The 18,821-nt window shown below is 42.5% G+C and overlaps 1 protein-coding gene and 1 pseudogene across 1 annotated transcript; one reads left to right on the top strand and one right to left on the bottom strand.

Annotated features, from left to right (window-relative positions):
- Nucleotides 1-2,484: 2,484 nt before the first annotated feature.
- On the bottom strand, nt 2,485-5,546 carry LOC115014371 (uncharacterized; the record flags this gene model as incomplete). The annotated part of the gene is made up of 2 exons (XM_029441156.1): nt 2,485-2,511; nt 4,824-5,546. Coding segments are annotated over 2 exons (750 nt in total), but the record flags the coding sequence as incomplete, so codon positions are not given.
- A 1,351-nt stretch (nt 5,547-6,897) lies between these two features.
- On the top strand, nt 6,898-7,678 carry LOC115014273 (uncharacterized; annotated as a pseudogene).
- The last annotated feature ends 11,143 nt before the right edge of the window (nt 7,679-18,821 follow it).

Here is an 18,821-nt window from a genome sequence, read left to right as displayed (position 1 = left end):
CTTCAGTTCTTCATAAAACCATAATAAGGATTTGCTTTATGGATTCTCGTCAGGATGCAGAGCCATATCCTTATTACAGTTACAATTCAGCTCATTAATTTTGGGGCATTATAATAGTTACTGCTGGTGTGTGTGTGTGTGTGTGTGTGTGTGTGTGTGTGTGTGTGTGTGTGTGTCAAGCTGAGTATCACAATTTTCTTTTCAGTGTACAGATTTAGTTCTCTTCATTTATGATACCAGCTTTGTGTTGTTTGCTGTATCAATATGTAATTAGAGGCTAGGAGCCACTGCAGTCTGGACTGTGTGTGTGTGTGTGTGTGTGTGTGTGTGCGTGTGTACTGCCATGAAGTTCCTTTTAGGTGCCATCATTATACTTATGAGGTACAGCCCTCCAGCCACTGGAGAAACACTCACATATCAGATGTACACACACGTACATGCGCGCACACACACACACACACACACACACACACACACACACACACACACACACACACACACACACACACACACGGACGGTTTGCTGGTTAATGGAGCTCTTCTCTTCTTTAATGAGCGTTGTAGTCGTTCTTCTCTCTGCTGTCCCCCTCATTACCTCTCTTTCTTCACTCTCTACTTCTACTTCATCCTCTTTTCTGCTCATTTGTACCTGCACCTCCCTTTTTCTATTTTCCTTCTCTCACTTCTTTATTCTGTGTCATCTTCCTTCCGTTCATTTTTTTGTCTATGTCCTACTCTTGCCTTCTTCTTTCCTGCCTCAGTCTTTCTTTTTCTGCATTCCATGTCCTCCTCTTCTCATTTCATCAATGTCTTCCTTCCTTCTTCTCTTCACTCCTTTCCTTCTATCTTTCTTCTCTCCATTCCTCAAAAGAACAAATGGCACAATGTCACGATACCATATTGTCTCAAACATTAGTGGCAACTCAGTCATGAGCAACTTTTTCTTCATTGGCCCAGCTCATGCTCTAATTAAGATGTTGCTATCACTCTGTCCACCAACATAAATACTCACAGATAACAACATTTAGCTTGAGGTTGTTCAGTTTACCTCATGTATCTTTGGAAGGACTAATTGACTGGAGCACACTGATTAATGTACAAGTCTTTATTATGACATTAGATTAACATTTCAACAGCTACTGTGTCTCATCTTCAGCGCAATACACATGCAGTCCACTGACAGGGTGATTATGGTTCGATTGGATAATAAATACAACAGGTAGGTGATCTCATTGGACAAGTCTGCTTGTGTCTCGTAATCCACATTTAAGAACAGTGGGGTTTTTACTCTGATCATGTGACTGCTCCTGTTTCCTGACCTTTCTGAAATAGTTGTAATGATGTAGCACAATGTTAAAATAAGTGATTTTCTGGAACCTATTATGAATCATGTTTTCTGTAATTCATCATTACAACTATTTCAGAAAGGCCAGGAAACAGGAGCAGTCACATGATCAGATAGAATATTTTAGCGCCTTGAGATTGCTTTTAGCTTTGAAAGGCGCTTTACAAATACAATTTATTATTATTATTATTATTAGAATGTAAACAATCCAAAAGTTTAACCAAATCATCTAAACCGCTTCATTTGAAGGTTGAACCAAAAGTGAGCACACTTAAAATGTCACCAATGACAACCCTCATTGCACAGAAAAAAAGATTTGCAGGTATTTGATCATAAACCAAAGCATTGGACAAATTGACAAAGTCATTAGAATACAATGTCTATGAACCATGAAAAGTTGATGCACGTCCATCTGTGTTAAGATATTCCACTCCACTGTTCAATTCCAGTGAACACTTTGAACGGCTGGTGGTGCGAGGAGAAACGTCAGGAGATCAACAAAGTCAGAGGGATTCTTCATCTGAGGATCAGGAATGTCTCCACATTTAATGTCCATTCAGAATGTGGTGGAACAACCGTCAACAACCATCCCTACAATTTGGATATTGGTAATGTATAGTGGCTAAAACTCTCACGGGTGTTTTGAAAATCATTAATGTGCACTTCACATTAACAGCTTTATGTAAATTATTAATGCATTCTGATTTTACACTCTACCCAGTGTGTGTTCAATTAAACGACACACAGTATAAGTAAACCTAACACACACTTTAGGGTTTGTGTTCTTTGATGTCATGAATAAAAGAAAACCAAACAAAAACAATGACCTTTGGCAAAACAGAAGTATGCCCTAAGTCAGGGGTGTCCAAACTTTTTTCACTGAGGTCCACATCCAGATAAATATACGAAGGGCTAGGCCACTTACTCAAGGTGAGGTATATTGCCAAAAAAAATCAAATCAAATCAAATAAAAAAAATCAAATCAAATGTAGGTAAATGATGCTTGATAATTGAATATGCTTAAAGGGGGGAGGGGGGCAGCCTCCATTACAGCTTTCCATAAATGGGGTTTCATTTATTTTGTTACAATAAGGGTTTGCAGCTCAATCTCAAAACAGAAGCCTCAGATTGCTTCTTAGTCAGGATGGTGATCCCCCTTCACAGCCCTGTATAAAGGGGGGAACAATGAGGGGAAAAGGGGAGGGGTATATTCAAAGCTTTTTATGCAAATACATTATTGGGCTTGTTAACACATTAACTAACGTTTGTTAGAAAATGTTATCAACTTTAATTGACTGAATTTATTGAAAAATTTAACTGAATATGAATACTGTGTAATATATTTTTGAACTCGTCTATAATGGGAACAGCGTTGCACTTAATGGAAGCAGTGATGCTTCACTTTGAACTGAAGGATGCTGGCAGGTCAGGAGTAAGTTTGGTGGTTGAGATACGAAGGACATCACAGACATGGCTGTCGGTCATTTTGGTTCTCAGTTTGCTTTTGTTCAGAATTAACTCACATATGTATATGTGGTAAAAGTCGGCTAGTGAGAGAAGCTGATGTTGATTCTTCAGGGAATTATCACGAGAACAGCTTGATTTCTTTCTCAATGATAGAAAAATCTTGGAAGTGCTGACTGAATTCTGTCATGAGAGACGTGATCACAGACCATACCTGTCAACATTGGAATTTCAAAATAAGGGAAATTTTTTGAAGGACTCCGCCCATATTTTAACAGCTCTCAGTCACCAATGTAAACGTAAACACATAAGGGATGGGCATATACATTCAGGAAATACATGTTTATTTAAAGTACGTATTACTTGTACAGACATGTTTATAAGATTTATTTATTTGCAATGCTAACATCTGAATGGCACACTTTACAAAAAGCACGAGTTTACCCGACTCTGCTTTTAATAAATAAGGGAAGGTCTCATCTCATTTGGCCAGGTATTTGCATAAAGTTTTAACTTGTTTGGCAGGTACAACTGCGTCTCTTCTATCTCCCGTTCACTGTGACTCTCATCCATATGCTTTGGTCTTCTCCTTCTGTGTTATTGTTCCTGTTTTCTTCTTCTGTGTGTTTACTGGCAGATAACATTTTTCAGCTAAAGTTAAACATAATACTGCCTCCTGCTCTACCGGAGGCCACTTTACACTTTTTTTAATTAGGCCTATTTTTTTTTAAAGGTTAAAAATACAGGATAATTACGGGAAAATATTTAAACGGGAGAAAAACGGGATAGAAGTAAAAATACGGGATAATCCCGGGAAAAACGGGAGGGTTGACAGGTATGTCACAGACACATATTTCCCCTTTTTATCAAAGAGGTTGGCCTATGGAAAAGCAACTTTAATGGGAAGTGCGCAACATTGAAGTTGCGTAGTTGTGTCTCAAAGAGATGGAGGTTCACACAGAATACTTTCATGTGCGCATACAGTTGTGGTACCACTTGATTGTGATTGTGGTCTTTGCCTTGTAGGCTGTTGTTCAGTGTGTTGAGATGACCAGTAAGAGGTCTGCCAACCATAGAGGGTCACTCAGTTCATTTTCTATGCCTTTATTTATTTAGGTAAAATCTCATTGAGACACAGAGTCTCATTCTCAAGAGAGACCTGATCAGATGGTAACAATACTGTTGAGGAAAAAGTTGAAGAACTCGGAGTTTGAATGTCGAATCAAAACAGCAAACTTCTAGTTAAATCGATATATTTATTAACGTGATAAGTCAAACATGGAAAATATTCTCAGCTGAAAACACTAATCACATCACCGTTTCCACAGACTGAATTGCTAAGAAAAAACCAGGTTGCTGTCTGACGGTTCCGCGAGAAGTGTGTACAAAGGATCGTAAAACATATGGCTTATATAGCTAAAGAGAATCAAATCAAATCAAATCAAATTTATTTGTATAGCCCAATATCACAAATTATACATTTGTCTCAGTGTGCTTTACAGACTGTACAGGTTACGACATCCTCTGTCCTTAGACCCTCGCATCGCACAAGGAAAAACTTCCTAAAAGAAACCCCAAAATTAAAGGGGAAAAAATGGAAGAAACCTCAGGGAGAGCAACTGAGGAGGGATCCCTCTCCCAGGACGGACAGACGTGCAATAGATGTCGTGTGTACAGGATAAACAACATAGTACAAATACAACATTTGACAGAAATTATGTTGTGTTGGAAAAAAAAAGAAATAGAAAGTATGGATGAATCCAGGAAAATGTCAATAAGGCTTCCCGGTGTCCAGCAGGACCAGGTCAGCAGGCGCTGTCACGATTCATAATCCTGACGTAAACTTTATCAGTGGCAACCTGCCACATGAGAGACAGACACTCTGGGGATGATACCCCGGATGGTGAGTTAGTAACATACATTTACATAAATGCATACAGATAGAGAGGGAGAAGAAGAGAGGGAGGGGAGGAGAGAGGAAGAGAAGGAAGAGAGCAGGGAGGTGTCCCCCGGCAGTCTGGGAGCGTAATGCTCTAGTTGGTTTATAAGGTACTATGAGATCTTTAAGATATGCTGGAGCCTGACCATTAATTGATTTGTAAGTCAGGAGAAGGATTTTGAATTCTATTCTGTATTTTACCGGGAGCCAGTGCAGTGCAGCTAATACAGGAGTAATATGATCCCGTTTCCTTGTTCTAGTCAATACACGTGCCGCTGCATTTTGGATCAACTGAAGAGTCTTAAGCGACTTTTTGGGACAACCTGATAACAATGAGTTGCAGTAGTCCAGCCTTGAAGTAACAAATGCATGGACTAGTTTTTCTGCATCATTTTGAGACAGGATGTGTCTTATTTTTGCAATGTTACGTAGATGAAAGAAGGCAGTCCTTGAGATTTGTTTTATGTGGCAGTTGAACGACAGATCTTGATCAAAGATGACGCCAAGATTCCTTACAGTGGTGCTGGAGGCCAAGTTAATGCCATCCAGACCTTCTATGTCATTAGAAAATGCGTTTCGGAGGCGTTTAGGGCCAAGTATAATAACTTCAGTTTTGTCTGTGTTTAACATCAAAAAGTTGCTAGACATCCAAGTTTTTATGTCCTTAAGGCATGCTTGAAGTTTAGCCAATTCATTGGTTTCATCTGGTTTAATTGATAGATATAATTGGGTATCATCCGCATAACAATGAAAGTTTATAGAGTGGTTCCTTATAATATTGCCCAAAGGAAGCATATATAAGGTGAATAGAATCGGTCCAAGTACAGAACCCTGCGGAACTCCAAGACTGACTTTGGCTGTCATGGAGGATTTATCGTTAACAAGTACAAATTGAGATCGCTCAGATAAATAGGACTTGAACCAGCTTAGTGTGGTTCCTTTTATGCCAACACAATGTGTCTCTGTAGTAGAATGTCATGATCAACAGTGTCGAAAGCAGCACTGAGGTCTAACAAGACAAGAACAGAGACAAGTCCTTTGTCTGATGCCAATAGAAGGTCATTGGTAACTTTCACCAGTGCCATCTCTGTGCTATGATGAACTCTAAATCCAGATTGAAAAACCTCAAATAAATTATTATTATGTAAAAAGTCACACAACTGTTTTGCGACTGCTTTCTCAAGGATTTTAGTGAGAAAGGGTAGGTTAGAAGGCGGTAACCTTCTCCTCATTGGTCCCCGTTGGCGCAGTCACTCTCCTTGGCGAGCAGAGTCAGGAAGTGATGGTTGTAGTCCTGTTTCCCTTAAAGGAGAAGTTTCCCTACTGTGCTTACATTCCATATGTTGCTCGTTATACATTTAGTGCAGGAAATACATATTGTGCAGAAATACATATTGATTGAGGTAGACAAATACATATGATAGTCTTTCAAGTGTGAATTAATACAATCAAGAGTTATTTACTTCACATTACCATACAAAGTTACAGACTTACAGGACACTAAACACAGAGGCAACAGTCAAATAAAACATCATAAAACAATTGTCATTTAAAATGCACAAGAACAAACACCGACATGAAGAGGTCGGTCCTTCTCTTTCTAAAACAGGTTGATTTTTGATCTCAGGGAGTAAAACTGCTGCAGCACGGAGTGGCGACTTTGCCAGCGCACATCAGAATGGTAGAGTACGTCCCCATATTCAGCATCGACATCAGATAGAAAAGCTTGAAATTCTCTGTGGTAAAGTCCTCGAATTATGTTGACACTGTTTTATAAAGTCACCATCTGAGAAAGATTTCCCGTGTCGGGCAATGAGTTGAGCTACCTCGTAGCTGGCTATCGTGGCATTTATTTGTGCTTTGTTATCACGGGAAAAACACTGTTGTTAAGCTAGTAGGCTAGCTGCCATTTGCTGGCAAGTTTCGTATATGGACCATATTCCATTATATTTTCTGAATTTATGGTCCATTAAAAATGGACCATGGGCCGCAGTTGGCCCACGGGCCGTAGTTTAGACACCCCTGCCTTAAGTCATAGTAAAAGTCTATGCTGCTTTACAGTGTAGAGTGACTATAAACTTGATAAACAGCCAAAGTCCGTCTTGGAGTTCCGCAGGGATCTTTACTTGGACCGATTCTATTCACCTAATATATGCTTCCTTTGGGCAATATTATAAGGAACCACTCTATAAACTTTCATTGTTATGCGGATGATACCCAATTATATCTATCAATTAAACCAGACGAAACCAATCAATTGGCTAAACTTCAAGCATGCCTTAAGGACATAAAAACTTGGATGTCTAGCAACTTTTTGATGTTAAACACAGACAAAACTGAAGTTATTATACTTGGCCCAAAACGCCTCCGAAACACAGTTTCTAATGACATAGAAGCTCTGGATGGCATTAATTTGGCCTCCAGCACCACTGTAAGGGTGGTGATGGCCTAGTGTTCTAGTGACTGTCTCAAAATGATGCAGAAAAACTAGTCCATGCATTTGTTACTTCAAGGCTGGATTACTGCAACTCATTGCTTAAGACAGTTGATCCAAAATGCAGCGGCACGTGTATTGACAAGAACAAAGAAACGGGATCATATTACTCCTGTATTAGCTGCTCTGCACTGGCTCCCAGTAAAATACAGAATAGAATTCAAAATCCTTCTCCTGACTTACAAAGCAATTAATGGTCAGGCTCCAGCATATCTTAAAGATCTCATAGTACCTTATAAACCAACTAGAGCATTGCGCTCCCAGACTGCAGGGTCACTTGTAGTTCCTAGAGTCTCTAAGAGTACAATGGGAGCCAGAGCGTTCGGCTATCAAGCTCCTCTCCAGTGGAACCAGCTTTTGTGTTCGGGAGGCAGACACCCTCTCCACATTTAAGAGTAGGCTAAAGACTTTCCTTTTTGATAAAGCTTATAGTTAGGGCTGACTCAGGTTTGCCCTGGATCAGCCCCTAGTTATGCTGCTATAGGCTTAGACTGCCGGGGGACACCTCCCTGCTCTCTTCCTTCTCTTCCTCTTTCCTCCCCTCCCTCTCTATCTGTATGCATTTATGTAAATGTATGTTACTAACTCATCATCTGGGGTATCATCCCCGGAGTTTCTGTGTCTCATGTGGCAGGTTGTCACTGATAAAGTTTACGTCAGGATCAGGAATCGTGGCTGCGCCTGCTGCCCTGGTCCTGCTGGACACCGGGAAGCCTTTTTGACATTTTCCTGGATTCATCCAAACTTTCTCTTTTTCAACAAAACATCATTTCTGTCAAATGTTGTATTTGTACTATGTTGTTTATCCTGTACACCCGACATCTATTGCACGTCTGTCCGTCCTGGGAGAGGGATCCCTCCTCAGTTGCTCTCCCTGAGGTTTCTTCCATTTTTCCCCCTTTAATTATGGGGTTTCTTTTAGGAAGTTTTTCCTTGTGCGATGCGAGGGTCTAAGGACAGAGGGTGTCATATCCTGTACAGTCTGTAAAGCACACTGAGACAAATGGGTAATTTGTGATTTTGGGCTTTTTTTGGACCCTCTCAGAGCCTGACCTTCATTGGTGTCGCTCTGGACACACTCACTATAAGGGCCTGTCCATCCGTTCAACGTGTGGACGACATCCTTAGACTTCTGCCCCTCTTCCGAGGAGGCAAGTCTTTGCCCTACATTCTGTTTCTCAGCCTCTGGGGCAAACTGGCAGCTGCCTCATCTGTCGTTCCCTTGGGCTTATTGTCACTGCGCCCCCTGCAGAGATGGCTAAACGGCCTCCACTTGGACGCCAAGTGCCACAGACACAGGAAGGTCAAGGTGTCACATCAGTGACTCTTTGTTCTATCCCCATGGAGGGAGAGGGCTTATCTGTCAAGAAGTATGTCCATGGGTTCTGTCCCTTCCCGGATGCCAGCCTCTCTGGATGGGGGGTGGTGTGGCCAAACAGGATAACTCGGGAGTAGTGGTCTGCCCAAGACCGTACAAGGCATTAATGTGCTAGAGCTACAGCCCGTAGGCTGTGCATCTAGCGCTCAAGCACTTCCTGCCATACCTGAGAGGGAAGCATGTGCTTGTTCGGCCGGATATATAAACCATCAGGGGGGCACTCAATCCGCACGGTTGCTGGAAGTGTCCCAGGCTCTTCTGATGTGGGCTGACCCTTGCTTGACCAGCCGATGGGCAGTGTCTCTACCAGGGAAGCGGAACAATGTCGCAGATTTCCTCTCCCACTACAAACCTCCACCAGGGGGTGGCGGCTTCATCCAGAGGTGGTGCACAGCATCTGGGGGCTCTTCGGCAGGGCAAAAGTAGATATTTTTGCCTCGAAGCTGTCAACCCACTGTCACCTATGGTGCTCCCTGACGGAGAAGACCAGCCCTCTGGATCAGGACGCTCTGGCTCACAGGAGGCCAGACGTTCTTCTCTACGCCTTTCCACCCCTTCCTCTGATCTTACCTACACTTCGACAGAGCAACAGGCGTCTTCTGGTGGCCCCCTTTTGGCCAGCCAGGACTTGGTTCTCTCTGCTGCACAGACTCTGCTGAGGGATGCCCTGGCATCTCCCCGGCAGGAAGAACCTGTTGTCACACCTGGAGGGTCGGATTTGGCATCCCGATCCCTGTCACCTTCAGCTGTGAGTTTGGCCGCTGGACCCGATCCACTGCTGTGTAAATGCATAGAGCCTGTCAAAATGACTATTCTGAATGCTAGAGCACTGTCTACTCATCGGCAGTACGATAATAGGTGGAAGCTGTTTTTTGACTGGTGTACAGATCAAAACACGGACCCAGTACGTTGCTCTGTGCCTACTATCCTTGATTTTCTGCAGTCCCTCATAGACGGTGGACGGTCTCCCGCTACCATCAGAGTGTATGTGGCTGCTATTTCCTCGCAAAGTTGACAACACAGTGGGGAGCCGCAGGCTGGTATCCCTCTTCTTAAGAGAGCTCTGAGGTTGCGCCACCCGAGGGCCCCAAGGGCTCCTACATGGGACCTGCTCCTGGTTTTGGACACCCTATGTTTGCCTCCCTTTGGAACAGGCAGAGCTGAGGTGGCTGTTAGCCAATACTGCTTTTCTCCTTGCCATCATTTCAGCAAAGTGTGTAGGGGACCTACAAGTCTTGTCTGTGAACAATTCATGTTTAAGGTGGAATTCTGGTGTCACGCTGTGGCCAAATACAGCGTTCCTTCCTAAGGTGTTTGCACGCTCACATCTGAATCGGCCTATCCCGTTGGCACAGTTTGACCCCCCACACCAGGGGTCGGGAACCTTTTTGGCTGGGAGAGCCATAAAAGCCAAATATTTGTTTATGTATTTCCTTGAGAGCCATATATTTAATCAATTTGAACGCAACTTTATGCATGCATTTTTTTTAAGAATAACACGTCTCCGAGTACTAATAGCGGTATCAGTGTTGCATTGAACAGGTGCTCTTTTATTAAATAAACTAAACGCTTACGTTATTTATCTCATATTTCAGTGTTTACTGCACGGGTGTCAAACTCAAGGCAATTATGACCTATTTAACCTCTTATGTCTGTTGTTGTTGGTGTTGTTTTTGTTGTTGTCCTGCATTTTAGTGCCTTGAGATTGCTTTTAGCTTTGAAAGGCGCTTTACAAATACAATTTATTATTATTATTATTATTATTATTATTATTATTATTATTATTATATCCGGCCCGCGAGAAAATATCATATGTCTGTCATAACTGGCCCGCCGGTTTTGGTAATTAAATCAATGCATGGCACAACCACGGGAAAATACACATTAGAGGAAGTATCTAAATGTGTGAATGAAATGAACGTTTTTGGAAAGCAAAGGGAAACACACCACAGATCTCTGGGACGATGTGAGCTGGACTGTTTGTGCGACATAACGAAGCATCTCACTGTTAAACCTGTAGCTTCAGGGCCGTGTGATCACGGACATGTATGATGCCAAGCTGCATGTGGGAGACTCTGATGCAGAAGGAAACTTTGGTCACTACGTGTTTCCAAACACTGACAAACATCTCCACCGCTGTGTTCCCGACAGCATTCTGCTGATCAACTGAGAGCATTTGCCGACTTTGCAGCTCAGATATTTTAATTGAACTGCTCAACAATCCGTCTGCAGTTGACTTAAATATGTTCCATATCTTTTTGCACTTTATGTGTACCCTGTTCAATAAATGTGGACCGTGTTTGGCCCTCGACGTAGTCCCAGTTTTTAATGTTGGCCCTCTCTGTGAATGAGTTTGACCCCGCCGGTCTACTGCTTGCTTTGCGCAGTTTCTCCTCAGCTGTTTCGCGAAGGGCAGGGCTACACACACACACACACGCACACACACACACACGTGTGTAAGTGTGTGCGCTGTGCAGTCAGAGACAGAGCGGAGGAAAGGAGAGGAGAGAACTAAAAACAAATCCGCTGCTAAATGTTTTACTTTAAAATGACACCGTATAATTGTTTATTACTTGTTAATCATGTTAAAAAATGTCAGCTCAAAATTGTCTGCGAGCCAAATCGCGTCATCAAAAGAGCCATAGGTTCCCGACCCCTGCCCCACACCATAGAAGACAGGGAGGAAATGTCAAGACTCTTGTGTCCGGTGCGAGCCCTCAGAGCTTATATCAGGTATACCACATATGTATACCGCATGCATACGAACAACTCTTTATCTGTTACGGTGGTCCTAAGAAAGGCTATGCTCTCTCGAAGCAGTGCCTGTCCCACTGGATCGCGGATGTAATTTCCCATGCATACAGGGTGAATGACCGTTCTCTGCCGCCCAGAGTAAAGTGCCACTCCACCAGAAGTGTCTCCACATCATGGGCAACCCTGAGAAGTGTGCCCTTGGAGGACATATGTGCTGCGGCCACATGGGCATCACCGAGCACATTCTCCAGGTTAACTTTCGTTTGACACCCCTGGTCTAAGTCATCACACTGTTATACTGTTGTGTGTAATCCACTCCAGATATGTGCCTTCATTTATGTACTATGTCGAACGCTCAGAAGAAATATGTGTAATCAAATGAGAAGACCAAGTGTGTGATTTCAGTGAGGTAAGTGACAAATGTCTAGTTAGGGATTTTATACTCACAGCAGTGAATGCATTTACCTCCAGACAAAACAGAAAATGCTCTCTGAATGGACCAAGAGCACACTGAATGTGGTGATCTGTACACAGGTTACACTCATTTTACTTTTATACCGGCTACATGTGAGGACAAAAGTAATATTGTTGACAGCAGCTGGGGCGTTTATGTGCTGGTTAGTGGTTGCAATAGATACCATGGCAGTGCACCTGCATCTGTCCATCTGTAGCTGACAAATATAGCTGCAAGGTGCCGAGCAAAAGCACGTCAAGCCGTGTACACTTCACACAGGTACAATTAGGACTTGTCTACCCACTGAACAATTTTGAGATGTAGCCCACTTCCTGCTTCTGTATTTACTGCCCATTTCTCACAGCCAAAATGCTCTGAGATGACTGAATTGCAGGGATGTTCAAATTATTTATTTAGTTACAAACTCAAAATGTTATTCAAAACTCTTGAATTAATGGCTGATTTTTTTATTCAAAATACAGGCTGTTCCCTGCTTTGAAACTCGAATCCAGATAAGAAGTATCATACATCAAAACATGGATGTTCTAATGTGATTGTTAAATTGGATATTCTTCCCCTGCCATCAGTGTGCTGCTCTTTGTCTGAGAAACGAGGGAATATTCAGTGTGAACAATAAACAGATGAAGAAAGACACATTTGTCTTAGATTCGCTGCAGATATAGTGTTGACCATGTTCTATGTTTTTATCATAACGCAGCTCAAATGTTTTATATTGACCATATAATTAACAATAAGGAAACCGTGGATACATACTGAAAATCCTCACTTTCAACCTAACAGCTAATTTCTAGCTCTATTTCAAAGTAGATAATTAAAACAGTACATTTTGTTATTCAGCGCTTAGAAATGTTCTTAGCAGTCTAAAGCTGACTTTCAGTGAGTACTTTAAAATAATGAACTTATTGCCGTGTGTCACAATCATATCAGTTTCTATTGGTCCAAAGCTAACATAGTGGGAGTAATGCGCACAGTATTCTTCTTTTACTGGCTCAAAAGGTCGTTATCTGTAGATATGCATTTTTTAATGACACAGCATAACTTTAATGAAATGATATTGTCCACAGACACTACTTTGAGAATATAGATGCTGAATTGATTTATATTTTGTATCAATACATAAAGTGATGAAAACATGAATTAATCAATAAATATAATTCAATAATAATAATGCCCATAATAAAAAGTTTACTTAGTGTATTCATATGATTATGATGCTTATACTTTTGTACTTTTACTTAAGTAAGATTTTGAATGCAGGACTTTTACTTTGAACAGATTATTTTTACACTGCAGTTTGATTTCAGATCTGTTTGCGCACTGTGCTTTAAACACCCGTGCTGTCTCAGAGACAATGACTTTACACTCAGAGGGGTGGGGGAGACCTGTGGATATAGATGGCCGATGGGCCATTAAGAGCTTCAAAAAGTACACTCAAATGCTAATGAAGAGACCAGTAGACGACCTTGCCACAGCCCTGTGCTTGAATATCACTGCTGATCAAATTGCACAGAAAAGTCTGCTGATATAAACTCAGAAACAGGAGAGAGAGAGCTCTGTTTCGCTGTGAGACATTATTTCACATCTTCTCTGCACTGTTGTGTGTTTTAATAAACCGGTTAATGCGTAAACTTTACAATTGTACCCGACTCTAAAATGAAACATTAATCTACAATATGATAATAACCATTAAAGGTATAGCAAGACCGTTTTTTAAAGGGTTTACTTTGCACCTAAAACACAAGTTTAAAAACCTCACTTTCACAACAGGAGGGGAGAAAATAGTGATGAGGCTTATCTCGGTTTTGTCCATATTCAGGACATGATGTTACATGCAACATAGAGAAATCAGGTTATTCATATCTGTATGTTAAACATGATAAACAGTAGACTCATGGTTACTGATTATTACTGAATGTTGTTGTGCACATATTTGCACTGCTGTTTACAAAAAGGAACGGGTTATGGGAGATGAAGCGATATACAAACAGAAAGCTATCCTGTACATTTAACAACACTTTACAACTTTACTGCTGATTTCCTCTCTGCTCTGATCGTCACGTGACATCTCACATCGTCTCTCTTTATTCTTCTTCATGCTGCCACCACAGGGTTCACTTATCCATTCATCTATCGTCTACCGCTTATCCGGGATCGGGTCATGAGCCTAAATAGTTTTCACATATTTTGAACATATTTCATCATTAATCTACATTTACAAATACACCATTTTTTTAAATCTTAAACACGTTAAATTTAAGAAAAATAAAAGTAAACAGTAACAACAATTTCATTATTTTTTGTCATCAGAATATTACTAGGCTCCATTAAAAATCACGTCATTTTGTGAGTTGTTGAGTTGTTGAAACTTTATAAAGTTTTTAAATAATGCTGTCTACTACACATTCGTAATTATTCCTGCCTTCTTGTCAATTCCGCAAATGTATGTATAAATTAAATGATTTACTTTACATTACTACATTATTAGGTTGTCCCGGTCTGTTACTGTAGCCGACCACTGATATAATTTTTCCCACTTGAATTGCTATTATTTTCACATAATTCTGTTTAGTATGGCATTATTACAGCTTTCATAGACAAAATTAGAGGTGGTGAATGGATAAACCATTTGAACCGATATCCACATAGTGCACCACAATAAGATAAAAAAAAAAAATGTACACAAACCGAAACAAACCGTAATGCAGCACAAGTGACTGATACTGATTTCAAGGTCAGGCTAATATGTTGAAAGAAAAATCACAAAGTCAGTCTGCGTCCATCCCTCTCTTCCACAGCTGCAGAAACCCTCATCCACACCTTCATCACCTCCCGTCTGGACTACTGTAACAGCTTCCTCTATGGTTCACCCTCAAAAATCATCAATAAACTCCAACACATCCATAACTCCGCTGCCCGTCTTCTCACCCACTCCCGGACCCGTGACCACATCACCTCCGTCCTCTACAACCTCCACTGGCTCTCCATCCCCCAGATAATCCAGTACAAGAGCCTCCTCATGACCTACAAAGCCCTCCATAACCTGGCCCCCTCCTACCTGATATACTCCCACCCGGAGCCTCCGCTTTGCTGCTGCTAACCTCCTGTCTCCCCCATCATATAAAGTCTCATTGTTGTTAGGAATCCAGCCAATAATGAAAGGGACATCTGCAGACTTCACAACAGAGTTCTCTTCATGTTGGAGGTGTATAGCGTGAACAGGAGGGGGCTGAGCACACAGCCCTGGGGGGCTCCTGTGTTCAACAGTAAAGTGGAGTAAGTGTGACCACCAATCTGAGCTGACTGGGGTCTATTTGTGAGGACGTTAAATATCTAGTTGTAGAGTGTGGTACTCAAGCCCAGGGTGCTAAATTTGCTAATCCGTTTCATGGGGGAGATTGTGTTGAATGCTGAGCTGAAATCAACAAACAGCATTCTGATGTAGGTGTGTGAGGGCTGACTGGAGGGCAGTGGAAACAGCATTCTCTGTGGCTCTGTATGCAAACTGGTGAGGGTCCAGGCTGCTGGGATGTTGTGTTTGATGTCCTGGAGAAGTAGTTTCTCAAAGCACTTCATCAGAATGGGGGCGAGGTCCACAGGGCGGTAGTTGTTTAGACTTTTTATGTACAGGGACGATGGTGGCTGTCTTGAAGCAGGTGGGAACACTCTCAGGAGATATGTTTACAATGTACATGATGACATTAGTTAGATGGTTATCACATGTTCTTAGAAAACAACCAGGGTTGTTATCAGGGCCAGCAGCTTTACTCGTATGACTCTCAGAAGGATTCACTGTGCCGTGTCTGCCGTGTCAGAGGCAAAGCAGCGGGTGTGGGAGAAGTTCGAGAAGCTATGGAGAAGGACTTTCGGTCGGCACCAAGGTGCTTCTGGAAAACCATCCAGCACCTCAGGAGCTGGAAGCGAGGAACCATCCAAGCTGTATACAGCAAGGGTGGGACCCTGCTGATTTTGACTGAGAAGGTTATCGGCCGGTGGAAGGAGCACTTTGAGGAACTCCTGAATCTGACTAACACGCCCTCTATGGTAGAGGCAGAGCTGAAAGCTGATGGGGGATCATTGTCATCATCAATTTCCCTGATGGAAGTCACTGAGGTAGTCAAACAACGCCACAGTGGCAAAGTCGCAGGGGTTGATGAGATCCGTCCAGAAATGCTGAAGGCTTTGGGTGTTGAGGGGCTGTCTTGGTTGACACGCCTCGTCAACATTGCGTGGAAGTCTGGGACAGTGCCTAGGGGTTGGCAGGTGGTGGTTCCCCTATTTCCAAAGGGGGACCAGAGAGTGTTTGCCAACTACAGGGGTATCACACTTCTCAGCCTCCCTGGTAAAGTCTACTCCAAGGTACTGGAAAGAAGGGTTCTGCCGGTAGTCGAACCTCTGATTCAAGAGGAATAATGCGGATTCCGTCCTGGTCGTGGAACAACGGACCAACTCTTCACTCTCGCAAGGATCCTGGAGGGGGCCTGGGAGTACGCCCAACCGGTCTACATGTGTTTTGTGGATCTGGAGAAGGCGTATGACCGGGTGCCCCGGGTGATGCTGTGGGGGGTGCTGCGGGAGTATGGGGTGAGGGGGTCACTTCTGAGGGCCATCCAATCCCTGTACGCCCAAAGCGAGAGTTGTGTCCGGATATTCGGCAGTAAGTCGGACTCGTTCCCAGTGAATGTTGGCCTCCGCCAGGGCTGCGCTTTATCACCAATCCTGTTTGTGATTTTCATGAATAGGATATCGAGGCGTAGTCGTGGAGGAGAGGGGTTGCAGTTCGGTGACCTGAGGATCTCATCGCTGCTCTTTGTTGAAGTTCACAGAACGATGATGCCATAAGGACCACATCATCTACAGTCACTGGATCGGTTCGCAGCCGAGTGTGAAGCGGTTTGGATGAAGATCAGCACCTCAAAATCAGAGGCTATGGCTCTCAGCAGGAAACCGGTGGATTACCTACTCCGGGTAGGGAATGAGCCTTTACCCCAAGTGAAGGAGTTCAAGTACCTCGGGGTCTTGTTTGCGAGTGAGGGGACGATGGAGCGAGAGATTTGCCGGAAACAGGCACGTCCAGCTGGGAGGAGACCCCGGGGAAGACCCACGATCCCAGATAAGCGGTAGACGATGGATGGATGGACTCCACATCTAAGAATGTAAATAGTTAAACTAATATTTTGTTGGGCACCAAAACATTACTAAAAAGCACATGTGCACCAAGCATAGTGAGTCAAAAATCACACATGATATTGAATTTGTGTGTTGAGTCATGAATACTGTGCTTTGGCGGCTGTGGCTCAGGAGATAGAGTGGTCGTCCACCGGTCGGAAGGGTGTGAGTGTGTGTGAATGGTTATCACTACTGATGAGCTGATGTGTTTTGGAGCCTCTGACTCTGGATGAATGTGTGTGAATGGGTGAATGACATGTGTTGTAAAGTGCTTTGAGTGATCGTAAAGATTGGAAAACTGCTTTATAAAAGCAGTCTATTTACTTGACTGTATTTTACCAAAGTACATGAAGTGCATGCTGTTCTTCGCACTTACTTTTCCCTCTGAGTTCTGCAGGTAAGGTGTATGTTTATCTGACCCAAGCAATACACAAGATTAATACATTTTGTTGAGATGGGTATATGCCATGTAGCAGGCAGTCATCTCAGAGATTTCTTTCTGCATTACCTCAGCTCAGAGTAAAGGATTGACTTTATAGATTACACTCCTGATGCACACTTCATAATATATTTGCAGTTCAGTTCCATGGTTGGCTGGTTGGTTGAATGATTGGCTAGTTTGCTGGTTGGCTGTAATAAGCTCAGATCAGCAGTATTGAGTTAGTTTAATCTGTTGGAATCTATTAGTTCTGGAGAATTTCAAGTGAAAAAGCAAACAGAGCGGACACTATCAGCTGGCTGCACACCTGGAGAGAAAGAAAGAGAGGGGGAGAGAGACAGGAGAGAAAGGAGGAGAGAGAGTTGAGATGATGCCTAATGTGGTGTGTAATGCTGTTTTTCTGTCTGTGATTGGCTCTATTTAACCCAGAGTAACCTCCTCCCCTCCCCACCTCTTCACCAGCCAGCTGGATGACTGGCTGAGCTGCTGCCAACCTATAGGCCGTACAGATCGTATATGAGGAAGTGTACTTTTACTGCTATCTCTAGCTGCTTTAAGAGGAAAATTCATATTTATCTGTCCTGACCCCGTCGCTGTTACCTGGCCGTGCTGTCTCAGCCACATCTACTGTGAATCAGCACAAACCAGAGCCCATCACTGGTCAGAGAGAGATTTGGATACGAGGAGAGAAGTGAAGAAAGTGGTGTGAGAGAAGAGGAAGAACTAGAAGAAAAACTAGTGAAATTATTCCAAACTACGATTATCACATGTGAAAAATGTAACATTAATTCTGATACACTCATGCCACATATCCCCTACACCCTAATCTGATATTACAAACATGTCATTTTAATTTTAATTCTTATTTCAGTTAAAAACATAAGTAAGATACTGGGGAGAGATTATTGTGGTGCAGTTGCAGATCCATTCACCATAAACTAAAAATTATAATATGATAAGGTGGATCCCCAACCCCCCCTAAATGAATTATAGCCTACACTGTCAGCTGTCATATTCATAGGGGATTAATATTCTGGGGAATGTGGGAGATTAAACACCTTTTCATCAGTTGTCCAGTAACGACAAGTGGCTACTATGTATGAGAAAGGGAGTCTCCTACACAACGAAAAGCATGCAAAGAATTATGCATAAAACATACACAGCCTCATGCACAAAACACCGACACACTCCATGCCCCATTTAAACCCAGCATTAAAATTGCAATTTGTATCTGAATATATTATCTGGATAAGGAAAAGCAGAGCACATTGGGATCAGTATGTGAACGGATCAGCCAGACCGATCGGATTGCATTCTAATCAGTGCAATCTGCTTACATTTACATCTTGTATTAATATGTTTAATTT

Source organism: Cottoperca gobio, chromosome 10 (assembly GCF_900634415.1).
Source record: "Cottoperca gobio chromosome 10, fCotGob3.1, whole genome shotgun sequence".
Classification (NCBI taxonomy): Eukaryota; Metazoa; Chordata; class Actinopteri; order Perciformes; family Bovichtidae; genus Cottoperca; species Cottoperca gobio.
The sequence above is the reverse complement of the archived record's forward strand: the minus strand, read 5'-3'. Positions and strand labels throughout refer to the sequence as shown.